We start from the raw sequence: 12,904 nt of genomic DNA on the forward strand, positions 1-12,904 counted from the left end.
ACTTCAACAAGAAAGCAAACATGCGCTTAACAATCGAACACCAAAACCCATACCCATGGCTTGGTAGAACATTTCCCAACACTAAGGAATGCTTGGTTGCACCAAGTCTTACGCCCTTCGCCCATAAATCAAAACGTCACCGTAGGGTAATTCCATTAGGAATATCACCCGTAACAATAACATGCACAACACAATGCATTCAACAAACCCGAACTCATCGGTACATAATGAATAAACAAAGGACATATTTATTAAGACGAAACGTACCTTAACGTCTCCTTGCCGTACCCGTCCCCGCTAACTAGGGACACTCCAACTTACCATGTCCTTCCTCTTGGCAATTGAAGCACACCGTGCGATCACCCTTTGGCACCGAACATTCCCAAGACTTGTGACCTCTCACGCCACAAATATAACACCTAGACGCACTAGAATCCGATATACCTGCACGTATACCATCCGTGCTCCCACTTGCGCCCTTAGTTTTCTTACTTAGAGCACCATACGAAACAACCCTTCTCTTACTTGAAGGTTCACCAATCTTCGATCGCGAATACGACTCGAAACCTCTAGCCACGGCGAATAATTCTGCAAACGATTTCGCGTGACCTCTGCTAATTTTGTTCTTCAATTCATCATTCAAAGTTCGATAGAAATCCTCCATCAACAAACGATCATTCCCCATATACTCCGGGCAAAAACAAGCCTTCGCCATAAAGGTCGTCTTGAGAGTATTCAAATCCATAGAACCCTGTTGCAAATTTCGCAACTCACTACGCAATTCCACCAAATCGGCTTGCGTCCGGAACTCCTTAAAGAATTTCTTCTTAAACTCGTCCAACGGTAACACCATAAACGGTTCACCACCGACAAGATCAATCTTACCATCCAACCAATCCTTCGCCCTACCCCGCAACAAACTAGTAGTGAGTCTTGTCCTCTTCTCGGGAGGGCAATCAATAGTACGAAAACACCCTTCGACATCCGAGATCCATGCTGTGCTTACCAAAGGATCCGATTTTCCGTCATACATCGGGGGTTTAGTCCTCATGAAGCTCTTATGACAACGCTCCATTTCACCACTACTTTGAAATTCGGAATACTTCCTATCCATTTCTTCTCGAAACACACTCATTTGCTCCGCAACGGCGGCCGCAACTCTAGCGTTAAACTCAACGTCGTTCGTCTCGATCTCGTTTCGCGTCATCATTCTAAGGAATGCAAAACGATTATTCCACGAACGTATAAAACCACACGCACAACACCGCCCCATCTTGCTCAACACTCATCGTACATAACTTTGTTAGACATGATTTGCACCCGTAATAAGGCTTGCAAGTCCTTATTACGCGCACACATCGTATCAACTCGTTAGTACAACGACTATATTGCTTGATGATATTCGCAATGCAAACATAAATACAAACACCACGCAAAGTATATTAATAATATCCGCATATTAATATGACCGTTAGTCCACCTACAAATTAAGGCACTAACTACAACCCGTTCTGACCCGTAGTCCTATAAGTCCCGCAACAATTTAGCACACACAAAAGTCTAAGTCTAGGCACCTATCTCAAGTCCACCTAAATCCCTTAGACCATGCTCTGATACCACTCGTAATGACCCAACCCGTATTCAACTCGAATGAATTTTTTTTAACCCAAAAGCGGCACTTTTGTTACCCAAAAGCGGCGCTTCTAAAGGCAAAAGAAGCGCTTTTGCTATCTGATCAAAAAGTCTACAAAGTGCTGCCCAAGAGCGGCGCTTTTGACCTCAGGAGCGGCGCTTTTAGACCTGAACATGTGCAGTTTCGAAATATATAAGAGTTAAACCAACCCATTAAACACAAATTCCAAATCTAACAATTTAGTGACTCAAATACAAGTTGAATATGACTCAAAATACACTCGTTCACAATTTAAATACTCCATAACCATAACGATTCATTAGTTTGTAAGAAAACGACCCGTTTCGTTTAAACACGACAAAAGACCGAGCATGGCGATTGGGATTGCACTACCCATTGCTAAGTCTAATCCAAAAGCAAAGTCTTCTAAAGCAACCTGCAGTAGTCCACTAATCCCCGCACTTACCCTTGCCACCACTTCCACGCGAAATCTATAAAAATGTAAACAACGAGAGGGTAAGCTAACGCTTAGTGAGTGAAAATATACTACATGCATAGATATGCATAAAATGGACACGCCACACAATAATAAGCAAATACCACATACCGGAGTATCCAAGCATAAAGGCAAGCTAATCTAAGCATACCATACGACCGCTATACAACAAGCTAATAATATCAACAAGTAAGTTCACCAACGACGATGTGAACATCGCCAAACAAGATACACCCGGAGGGCTAGCTACATCACAACAATACGACGATATATATATATATATATATATATATATATATATATATATATATATATATATATATATATATATATATATATATATATATATATAATAAAGCGTAACACGCCCAAGGTTAACCCCTTAACCCAATACCAAATGAAGATTGGCCGAACTACACGAGCCTTAGTAAATCCGCAACCACACGAGACTACTATCTTCAATATCACAACAACATCGAGGTTGGCCGAACTACACGAGCCTTAGTTAATCCGCAACCACACGAGATCATTACCTCAATAAGATGACCGAACTACACGAGTCATCGTGAATCCGCATCCACACGTGATCCACTTCTCTAATCACAACTCAATACCAACCCTTCGCCATTGGGGTTGTATAATCCATATCACAAGCATATGTGATAACGTACACACAAAGTGTGCACCTCGCCGAAAGGTGGCCAACCAAAATGCACAACCGTGCCAATTGGACCTATTACACAAGTCCATCAAATCCACCTATATGTGAAGTGAGCTCTATAACCGAGAACCACTTCACCCGACCCGCACCCATCCTACACATACATATGCACATAGGATATTAACACTCACCTTGTCGTCTTGATGAATGCAACCGAAATAAATCCGCAAACGCCAATGGAACGTACCTATTCCATTTATCACATAACAAACAACACAATTAGGGTGGATTTACAAACCAACCCAATTCGACAACTAGTGCAATTTTGACCCAAACGCACTTCCAAGCACAAACCGCGCCCAAGCTAACCAATAATCACTAACACAAGTGAGAATGGTCCTAATACGCCAATTAAACCCAATCATAAGGGTTAAACACCCATCTTGCCCAATTCGACACCTAAACCCTAATTTTGACCCAATTCAAAATTAGTTAACCAAATACACCCAAAATGGTTTACAACACTTCTATAATCACTAACACTAGTGATTATACACCATTTACAAGCCTTAAACATGGTTAAATCATCATCCAACCCAAAACTCGCCAAGTATCAAAAATAACTAGTCACCATAAACCCACTTCATCATCTAAATGGGTTTTACAACTAACAAGCTCAAAACCCTAACTTGAATATCAAATCATAAAGATGAAAATCGGAGTTAAGACTTACCAATACCACCAAAATGATGTCGTTGACGAGAAGAACAACTTTAACACTTGCACTTTAACCCGAATCAACCTTCTTCTTCTCCAAATGGAGCTTTCTCTCACTAAAATGGGTTTCCCACTCTAGGGTTTGATGAAAGTGTTTGTGTGGGTGAAATGAGGATAAGAATGATCAATGGATCAGTTTTAATGGCTCAAAACTGACCCTAAGTGAAAAGACCCAAATACCCCTCATTTAACTCTTTTAAAATTTCCAAAAGCACTCACTCAGGACCAAAAGCGGCATTCCCAGGCCAGGATCAGCGCTCCTAGAGCCTTCTAGCTTACAACTTGAAATTAAAAATGTCCGGGCTCGAATTACGGCCGTCTGGGCTCTTGATTCGCCTAAATCCGAGTCCGTATGAGGAAGTTATGACCAAAATGGTGAAAGTGTGCATAACCTCTCTTTACACGCTCCATTCTCCACGTTTCCAACACCCGACACCCCAAACATTATATTATTAATAAAATAATATACTTCATCATTTAAACACCTCTCGGAACATTTGTGCTACGAAAAACGGGGTGTTACATTTATAACTTTTCTTCTATGTTTTAATTAGTTTAATTATTAAATATTAAATTAGGTGTGTTTGGTCTGTTCAAACGGTTAATTATTTTGTGGTTATGTTTGATTCATTAATGTTAAAATATTTTAATTAAAAACACACAGTTATGTAGAATAAAAAAAAGTATTCGCACGCGGCGAAGCGCCTTGACCGCGTACTTATAAAATTCAATGATAAAAATATTAACATCCCATAAACAAAGTAAAAAACGCATCATATAATTTCTAATTTTTTATAAAAAAAATTTATATACGATCACATCATATTAATCGGTCATTATAACACTCAGAAAACTCAATTTGATTACATCGTATTATAGTCATTTAATGAAGAAGATATAAGTATACGATCAACAAAAATTTCATTAAATTGCATATCATATTAAATTCACCACTCTCACGCATTAATACTCATACAACACAAGTATTCAATGTATGAGTGTGGTAGATCTATCAATTTGAATGGTAAAAATATCAACATCCATTAATTAAGTTATGTTGTTGTTAATTTAAAGTCAATCAAATGAAAGTATGTATGAAATCTTATCATCATGATTGGAAAAAACAAACGTTGATATGACACTAATACGTGTCATGTCACAATCACGTCATCATTTCAAAATAAAATATAATATATGAAATTTCATGTCATGAATCATGATGATACAACATGATGAGTGCTTCGAATTGTTCGTATCATTGTTTTAAAACCATCTGTGTCGCCTGTATTAAAATGCTACCGCATTATCTTCGGATTTGCTTAATTGAATGATAATCATAGGACACAGTAAAATATTAAATGAAATTATTTAAGAAAGGATTTTAGTTTTACAAAACGTATTTCAAGTAAAAGAATGAAAGTTGTGTTAAAGTATAACGGAAAAATGAAATCTATAACATACGTTAAAATTTCCGTGCTTAGCATTTGAAAAGATAATTCATTTAGATTAAGTTTAATTTCGAACTTATATATGTTTATCACATTACTATTTGACACATTAATTGACATATATTCACAGACATTCTCAGACATAACACTATCTCTCATACACACGTTCTCTTTCTATAATTCTAACAAAAATAACTCACTCGAATTTCCAATCAAGTCGAATACATATCGATTGTTCAACCATCCTTGCAGATTTTTGATCGCGATCATATTTATACTTTTATTAAAGAGTACATATTCAATTCTCGAATGGTTCACACAGTCTTTGCACACTTTAAACTTCTTTAACTCACCTAGATCCACAATAAAAGGAGCCCGAAAAAAGCCTTGACTAGGACCACAATAAAAGGGGAGCCTACAATAAATCTTGACTAAAGTAATCCTCGTATAAGCCTACGTTGAGGGAGCCTAAAATAAGCCTTGACTAGGCCCACAATAAAAGGAGCCCAAAATTTAAATATATGATTAAAAATCACAGCCGATCTCATAGAAATTAGGATGCACATATAGATGATAATGAATTGGATATGGATCGAACGATTAACAAAGAAGTAGGCAACTATCCTAATCGTGCAGTAGAAGTTAATAGCAAGTCCTAGTTTGTTCAACAGCGAGCAGTTAAAATTAAGAATTTAAATTAATAATTATCCTAATTAAAAGGGGGTCTTGAATTGAATTTGAATTAAAACTAATTAATGCGTAAATTAAATAAGCAAGAATTCACTGGAGAAAAAAGGTATCCACTTAGAGTCAAATCCTTTGGCTAGGATTGTTATGTTAAGCTCGTTATAATAATTAATAATGTGGTGACACTGCAATTATCCGTCGATTTTCACAATTTCTTAACAAGTTTTTATTCTAGAATCTGTCACTGTCCTAGATACGAGTTAATTTACCATTAGTCAAATAATCATGTAACTTATTCTAGTTTTTACTTTCATAAACCCTAGGCTAGATCAGTGTACCGATTCTCATCACACAATCAAGCAACTTTTAACTACTCAAGATTATAATTTGATCTTAGGTAAGTTCGGTGTCCCTATTTAACCTCAATATTACTTTAGCAAATCAGTAGTTAATATCGTTAAACGTGTAGTTACACTGATTTCCTGCATATAACTCAATGAATGTTATATTTTTCATCAATAATCTAGCAAAGTTCATTAATCAAATTAACTATCATTAACCTTACCAACAAACTCACAATAAAACTAATACATGCATAAGTAACGATGGTTCTTCAACCAAACATAATCAAGAGTAATTAACCAAATATTTAAAACCATAAGATGAACAATACAACGCCAATGTTTAATCATCAAAGTGGATACATAACAATTTAGTTGGACATGATAATAAAGGAAATCATACACAAAGATAAACAATTGCTAAACTATTATAATTGGTATTTTTTTTTATTATAGTGATATTATCATGAATACTTGTGTTTCCGTTGGTTTTGTTAATTTTATCATAACTATGTCAAGCTAAATCTCTTACTATTTGCTTAGATGTAGTAATTTTTGATTGTGGATTGTTTGTAATATTTGGATTTTATGTTTGAATACTGATATTGATTACTGAGCTTGATTAAAAGAACTATTATTATGTTTATCGTGTACTTTACTTTAGTTACATAGCTTGTTGACTAGTTTATGAAAGTTTGCTAGTGATAAACAGGTTATTAATACTTCAACAGGTTATGTGAGTTTGCTAGTTTATGCTTCAACACTTAGTGATCTAGACATTTACATTTGCGTGTGAATGGTACTCCGTAATTAATTGGTAATTCGATAACATAGTTGTGTAATTGCTTCGAGTAATCATTGTAATTAATATTTTACGTGAGTTTAATCTAAATTGAGTCTCCGTAGTTTAATCAAATATAGTTTAATCCTTCAAAGGAAATCTACGTGAGTTAATTAACTTTGACTGATTAAGACTTTGTGAAGGTTCATAAAACTATATTTTGAGAGATTTAATTGACTTTAATTGAAATAACAACCCGCATCAATCATGAACCATCTGAGTGAACACTACTTTATCCATTGATTGTTATTCGTTTACTTAATTTACGTATTTTAGTTTATTTAACACATTAATCAAAGAATTCGTTTACTTAGTTTACTTAATTTACGTATTTTAGTTTATTTAACACTTAATTGAAGGCATTTGCTCATGGAGATGGGAACTTTCTAAAGAACTACCCAGAGTTACAAGAAGCTTCTGTTTGGGTTTACTATCACTAGAACATCCAAGAATTCAACAGGGTTGAATGTTGGGGTCCACTTAAGGATACTGTGGGACCCTTGTCCACCTCAGCATCTGGATCCACAAATTCTTACATACATATTACGTTCCATGAATAATATAAAAATATACATTTATAATGACATAAAAACGTGTCACAAATTCTAAAGTAAATTGATTTGCAAAATAACATAACATCGAGGTGGATCAATTAATGGAAGTCTACATTAGCTTCATAAGTCAACCCAAGGTTCCAATTAGCTGGTGCAACATTGTTACATATTATGGTCTGTTTGGTTGTGTAGGAAGTTAGCCTAAATGAGAGGGCTTGACCTTTAAGTGTCGCAAATGCTTGATATGATGCACCCCAGTTATGGCTCATGCTTATCCAAGCAGTCTTGGTTCCTTTGACCCACATGCTACTAATGTCACCCGCACCACCAACGTTCATCACGTAAACAAGTAGCCAGTAGCCATTACCCTGAAAAGAAAATCTAAGACCACCGATCCTGGCGCAGGGCACCCTACGAGAATATGGAGTAACATTTTAGGTCAATATGTAATTATTGCTCGGGCTTTTCAATATGTTAAATACAAAATGGAGTATTATAAATGAAAATAGTAGTATTGGATAAGGTTTTTCTGTTCAAGCTACTCGATGAAGGGGAATATTATTACTCATATGTACGTGGGCTAACTGTATTAACATGTTCCCGTTTTTCGATCTTTTTCTCTTGCCACCCGAAGATATGTTGCTAGTAAGGTTTGAATCTGATACTCTTGTGAGAATATGAGGCCTCAACTGTATTATGGGATGGTTTATAAGTAAGGTTGATATAACCATTTTTTTTTTTGAAAGGCAAGCTTGCATCAGTCCGGACCGAAAGCGCGTGTGTGTGTGCAAATGATATAACCATTTTGCAACATCATTTTGTATATGTTCATGGTTTTTATTTTTGTCAGTGTAACGTTTCTCTGTACTTTATACATATTTGGTTTTAAGGAAGAAATTAACAAATATACCTGCGGTACATGACTGGAACAATACCGGCTTTCCATTGTGCAATTTGCATGAAAGCGGGCTTAGCCATGTCAAAATGGGTTCTAGGTGGGTTGCACCATCCACCATTATTGGATCCCTCGGACCAATTAGGGGGGCAGAGGTTTGTAGCGGTGATAGTGACAATGCCTTTCGAGCACCATGGAGACGTGACACATCTCATTTGGAAGCATTGCCCGCACGCGAACCCATTACTAAAGATTGTTGAGCTCAACGCAGCTGTATTTGTCCCGTATCCATTAGTGATTATGTTCCCATATCCGCAAGCACCTCCTGATATATATCATTAAAAATCATAGTTAAGAGACATACTTTATGCCATTAATCTATCTATCTAGACATCCTTTTAGAATTATTTTGTATTTGTATTTGTATACAAATGAGTAGTACGTACCCATGGTTGAAGATGCTGACTCGTCTCCATAAAACGTGGCATGGGCGAGAGTCCAAGGACTAGGGCGGTACACAGCCGGTGCACGAGGGCGTGCAAACATAGCTCCAACCAAAACTGAACCAAATGACACAAATGTGGTAATCACAATGAAGAGGCATAAGACCCATGAATTATGAAAAGAAGCCATTGTTAAGCTTTTTTTCTGAATGTTAGTGCCTATTGACCTTCTAAATGTCATAAAGACATTTATAGGACCCAAAATAACGTTGCAAGAAAAGAGTGGGTTTGTGACCATCACGAAGAGTTTGTGTTTTTTTAAGTCAAATATTTTTAGTTTATAATAATGAAAATAGCATCAGTTATACTAGGCAATATGGATTTGTACTAATTAAAATGTAGTTGATAACGTGCGAGCAGGTTTTATTGCTTTTTTTGGGTGAAAAAGCATGGTTTGTTCGACGACATAATACATAAATATATTACCAAATGGGCTCACGTTTCACTTATCTGTTGCAAAAATAGGATTAATTATGTGTATAAAAGTTGGAGGTATAGAATATAGCCTTTATGTAATGTAAAAGGTATTCGTTGCTGCACCAAAAATTGGTTATTTCTTCGTATTATTTACAAGCTATTGAAAAATGTAACTAGTTTATTGAAGTTGAACGTACATAACATTACGATTATGAGTAGATTAACACTAGCTGAATACAACATTGCAAATGTCAAATGATTCAAATCAACATTATACTTAATCAATAGGATTAACTTCAGACAACAATGGCTTATTCGAGAAAAAAGCATTTAAGTTTCCGATAACTATATCTTGTAATGCTGCAACTGATTCTGGAGTTATAACAGCTTTATGTGGAGACAAAACAACGCTATCCAGTGTAAACAGTTCTTTAGGTACGTCGGGTTCATTCTCAAAAACATCAAGACCTGCTCCTCCAAGTTGACCTTCAACCAAGAGCTTCACAAGTTCCTTTTCGTCCACAAGGGCCCCACGTCCAATATTGACGATAATACCCCTGTTTCCAAGGGCCGTCAAGACATGGCGATTTATGATGTGGTGTGTTTTTGCGGTCAACGAGCAACAAACAATTAGAGCATCACTATTGGTTGCAAGATCAATAACACTCGAGTAGAATGAATATGGAACTTGAGATCTTTCTGTTCTTGAGGTATAGGAAATGGCACATCCAAATGGCTCGAGCCGTTTAGCAACTAACATACCAATACTTCCAAGCCCAACAATCCCGATTCGTTTACCTCCTAACTAAACAATTAAAGAATTGGCTAATGGTAATTAGCACATTATGTAACTATCGTAACCAATAAATCTTTAAGTTAGATCTATAGTCTCCTACTCTCCTGATAGGAAGGCTTCTATGAACAAAAAATTAAAGTATTAAAAAGAAGGAAATGGTAAATATAACCTTAAGAGTTCTCTTAAAGGCCTCAAAGTTTGTCATTAACATCTTTTTTTTAGAAAATGAACTTTTTTAAAAAAGTTTTACAAAATAAGACTATAAAAAAGATGGTAATTATACCAAAACCTAACGAAATCTAACTCCAACAAACAAGACTTCATGACCTCAAAACTACGACCCTAAAGGCCAACTCCGATAAAATTAAATCAACCTACTACCAAGTTCACTCGTTTCTTAAAAAACCTTACAACCATGTTCAAAATATGACCCCAAAAAAGTACAAACGATTATAGCTACAATTCACCAAACAAATCAACACTAGACCACTTAAGGGCAAAAAGCATGTAAACGAGTGAAAAACCAACCACGGCTATCACAACGATAACTGAGATAAAACCTGAAACCTAAAACCGAACAGTTTCGATCACACAATCTAACAAGTGGTGGTTCCGTGATTTATAGAAATGTTAGCAGAGAAAGAAACTTTGAACGTAAAGCCAAACCAGTGTCAACGACTTGAACCCACATCCCCAACCACAATCAAAACCATCTACAACTAGAGGAACAACATGAAACCACGATCATTTAAACCACCGGACCAAACCACCCATCAAAATAACATGAGACCACCAATCTAATTTCACGAACAAAAATCTCTAGCTAAAGTCACACACCTTGATCCTGACCCTTAGGACCACAACCTACAACCACCTAAAAAGCCATTCAAAAAAACCCAAAAACACCGGCAAGAACCACCAGGAACTACCACCTAACACCAAAACCTAAAACCACCAACATAAACCTCTTGAGACGACTAAGGTAGAAGGTTTTTCCCTGTTCGAAAACCCGGGAGGGCGAGTAATCCGTCCCAATACTCTGATGTACGCAGCCCATCAGAACTACTCCCTGGCTGTTTCCAACCCATCCATGGCCACCACTAAATATTCGCCCTGGACAGGATTCGAACCTGAGACCTCTGGAACTCAGGGCCCCATATCTTAAGACTACCTTCCATAATAACTTTGCTTGAAGCCACCAACAAAAACTGACCAACACCATGACTACCTTGAGATTAGTTGAACCCACTATCCAAAGCACTACAAAACAGACCACCGGCCGGAGCCACAGGGGCTCACTTAAGAGTGATTGAAAACCGCCATAACCACAATAAAAAAACCACTCAAAGCACCTTGAAAAACGATTGGAACTAGCTAGAATCCACAACATGAACATCACCTTCACCCCCTTTGCACACATCTTACTTGAAATTGAAGTGGCCAAATGAAAACCAGTACCAGGGGCGAAACTATGTTGGGGCAAAGGGGGGGCGCCCGCCCCTAGTGGATTTGCAATTTTCATTGTAAAAATTTCGATTTTTTCCGACTTTGCCCCCGTGGATTTTTTTTGCCCCAAAACTTTCAAATTTTTTGCCCAAAAACCTCCATATTTTCCCTAAAAACCTCCATATTTTGCCCAAAAATGTTCATATTTCGACCAAAAACATTTGCTACGCTTTAAAAAAAATTTCGCCCCCAGTGAAAAAAAATTCCTACCTCCGCCACTGTTAAACCACCCGACTGACCACCTTCAAGCTATCCCTGAACCGCCCGGGATCACCACATTCTACGACCTAAAACCCACCTAAAATAGATTGCTAAAAACAACCTATCTAAATGTGAACTTAGAGTAAAACTTACCATTAAATAATAAAATTGATGTTGATAGATGTTAATCCTTGTTTTTGTTAAGCCTGAATTATTTCACTTTTCTTCTAGGCAAAAATTGAATTATAAATTAGTCTTTTTTGAGAAGAGAATTTAGTATACCTTGTTGCCAAGAGGATAATCGCCTTTAACGGGCCATAACCCGGCCCGAACATAATTATCAGCAGCAGAAACACGCCGTAAAACATCAATCAACAAACCAACAGCATAATCAGCGCCGTCTTCGGAAAAGGCATCGCCGGCGCTAGTGACACGAATATTCCGGCGCCGGCACTCCACTAAATCAATATGATCAGTTCCAGCGGACGTTCCAAAGACGCATTCAACGGATGGGTACTGATCCAAGTGATCGGAATTGAGTGGTGAAGGGCCGACGACGATTACAGCACGAGCGGATTGACGGTGGGATGAGTATGAAGGATCCGAATGTTCAATCGGGTTGACGATGTCGTTGAGCCATGAGACGGAGAAATTGAAAGCGGGTTTGCGATGGATTATAGCGACTGGGAGTTTATTTTCGGTGGCCATTGATGAACAAAAATATTGAACGGTGTGACTGTAATTATTTTGGTATTTGACGGATATTTATTTATATACGTTAGTCGTTATAGTCAAGATATTTCCTTAGTATGGTTTTACAACACAAAACGGATAATTCTGGTTTTGATCTTACTAACAATCGAAGGTTCAGACCAATTTGGGTTTAATTGTACAAGTCAGTTGAATTAGCTAAAATCGAATGATCCTTTATATGTCGTGGAACAATAAAGGTATATGATGTAAAATATTGTAATCTTGGCACCAGGTAGACAATTTTATACACTGTAATAAAAAGTCAAACGCTCCAACTAAACGAGTTTTTTTTTTTTTTTTTTTTTTTGGCCTAAACGAGAATCCTATAAATGTAAATGTGAGCTTAATTTTTTAAGGATTCTTATGTACTTGTACCATTGTATAAATGATGCACA

At 36.9% G+C, this 12,904-nt stretch overlaps 2 protein-coding genes across 2 annotated transcripts; both read right to left on the reverse strand.

The window, feature by feature from the left end:
- Positions 1-7,487: 7,487 nt before the first annotated feature.
- Positions 7,488-12,175, reverse strand: LOC139850649 (expansin-A7-like). Its single transcript, XM_071840200.1, has 4 exons — positions 12,039-12,175; positions 8,780-8,893; positions 8,349-8,658; positions 7,488-7,849 (listed from the first exon to the last, which is right to left on the reverse strand). The coding sequence occupies exons 2-4, from the start codon at positions 8,877-8,879 to the stop codon at positions 7,537-7,539; spliced, it is 723 nt and encodes a 240-aa protein (XP_071696301.1). The 5' UTR covers positions 8,880-8,893; positions 12,039-12,175; the 3' UTR covers positions 7,488-7,536.
- Positions 9,420-12,581, reverse strand: LOC139850648 (glyoxylate/hydroxypyruvate reductase HPR3-like). Its single transcript, XM_071840199.1, has 2 exons — positions 12,039-12,581; positions 9,420-10,058 (listed from the first exon to the last, which is right to left on the reverse strand). The coding sequence occupies exons 1-2, from the start codon at positions 12,462-12,464 to the stop codon at positions 9,531-9,533; spliced, it is 954 nt and encodes a 317-aa protein (XP_071696300.1). The 5' UTR covers positions 12,465-12,581; the 3' UTR covers positions 9,420-9,530.
- Positions 12,582-12,904: the final 323 nt, after the last annotated feature.

This window comes from Rutidosis leptorrhynchoides, chromosome 5 (genome assembly GCF_046630445.1).
Source record: "Rutidosis leptorrhynchoides isolate AG116_Rl617_1_P2 chromosome 5, CSIRO_AGI_Rlap_v1, whole genome shotgun sequence".
Classification (NCBI taxonomy): domain Eukaryota; kingdom Viridiplantae; phylum Streptophyta; class Magnoliopsida; order Asterales; family Asteraceae; genus Rutidosis; species Rutidosis leptorrhynchoides.

Coding starts and splice junctions, on each gene's coding strand:
- LOC139850649 (XM_071840200.1), bottom strand. CDS start 8,879: ATGTTTGCACGCCCTCGTGCACCGGCTGTGTACCGCCCTAGTCCTTGG. Junction 8,659..8,779: donor GTCAGCATCTTCAACCATGG/GTACGTACTACT, acceptor GATATATATCAG/GAGGTGCTTGCGGATATGGG. Junction 7,850..8,348: donor GTTCCAGTCATGTACCGCAG/GTATATTTGTTA, acceptor ATATTCTCGTAG/GGTGCCCTGCGCCAGGATCG.
- LOC139850648 (XM_071840199.1), bottom strand. CDS start 12,464: ATGGCCACCGAAAATAAACTCCCAGTCGCTATAATCCATCGCAAACCC. Junction 10,059..12,038: donor ATTATCCTCTTGGCAACAAG/GTATACTAAATT, acceptor TTAATTGTTTAG/TTAGGAGGTAAACGAATCGG.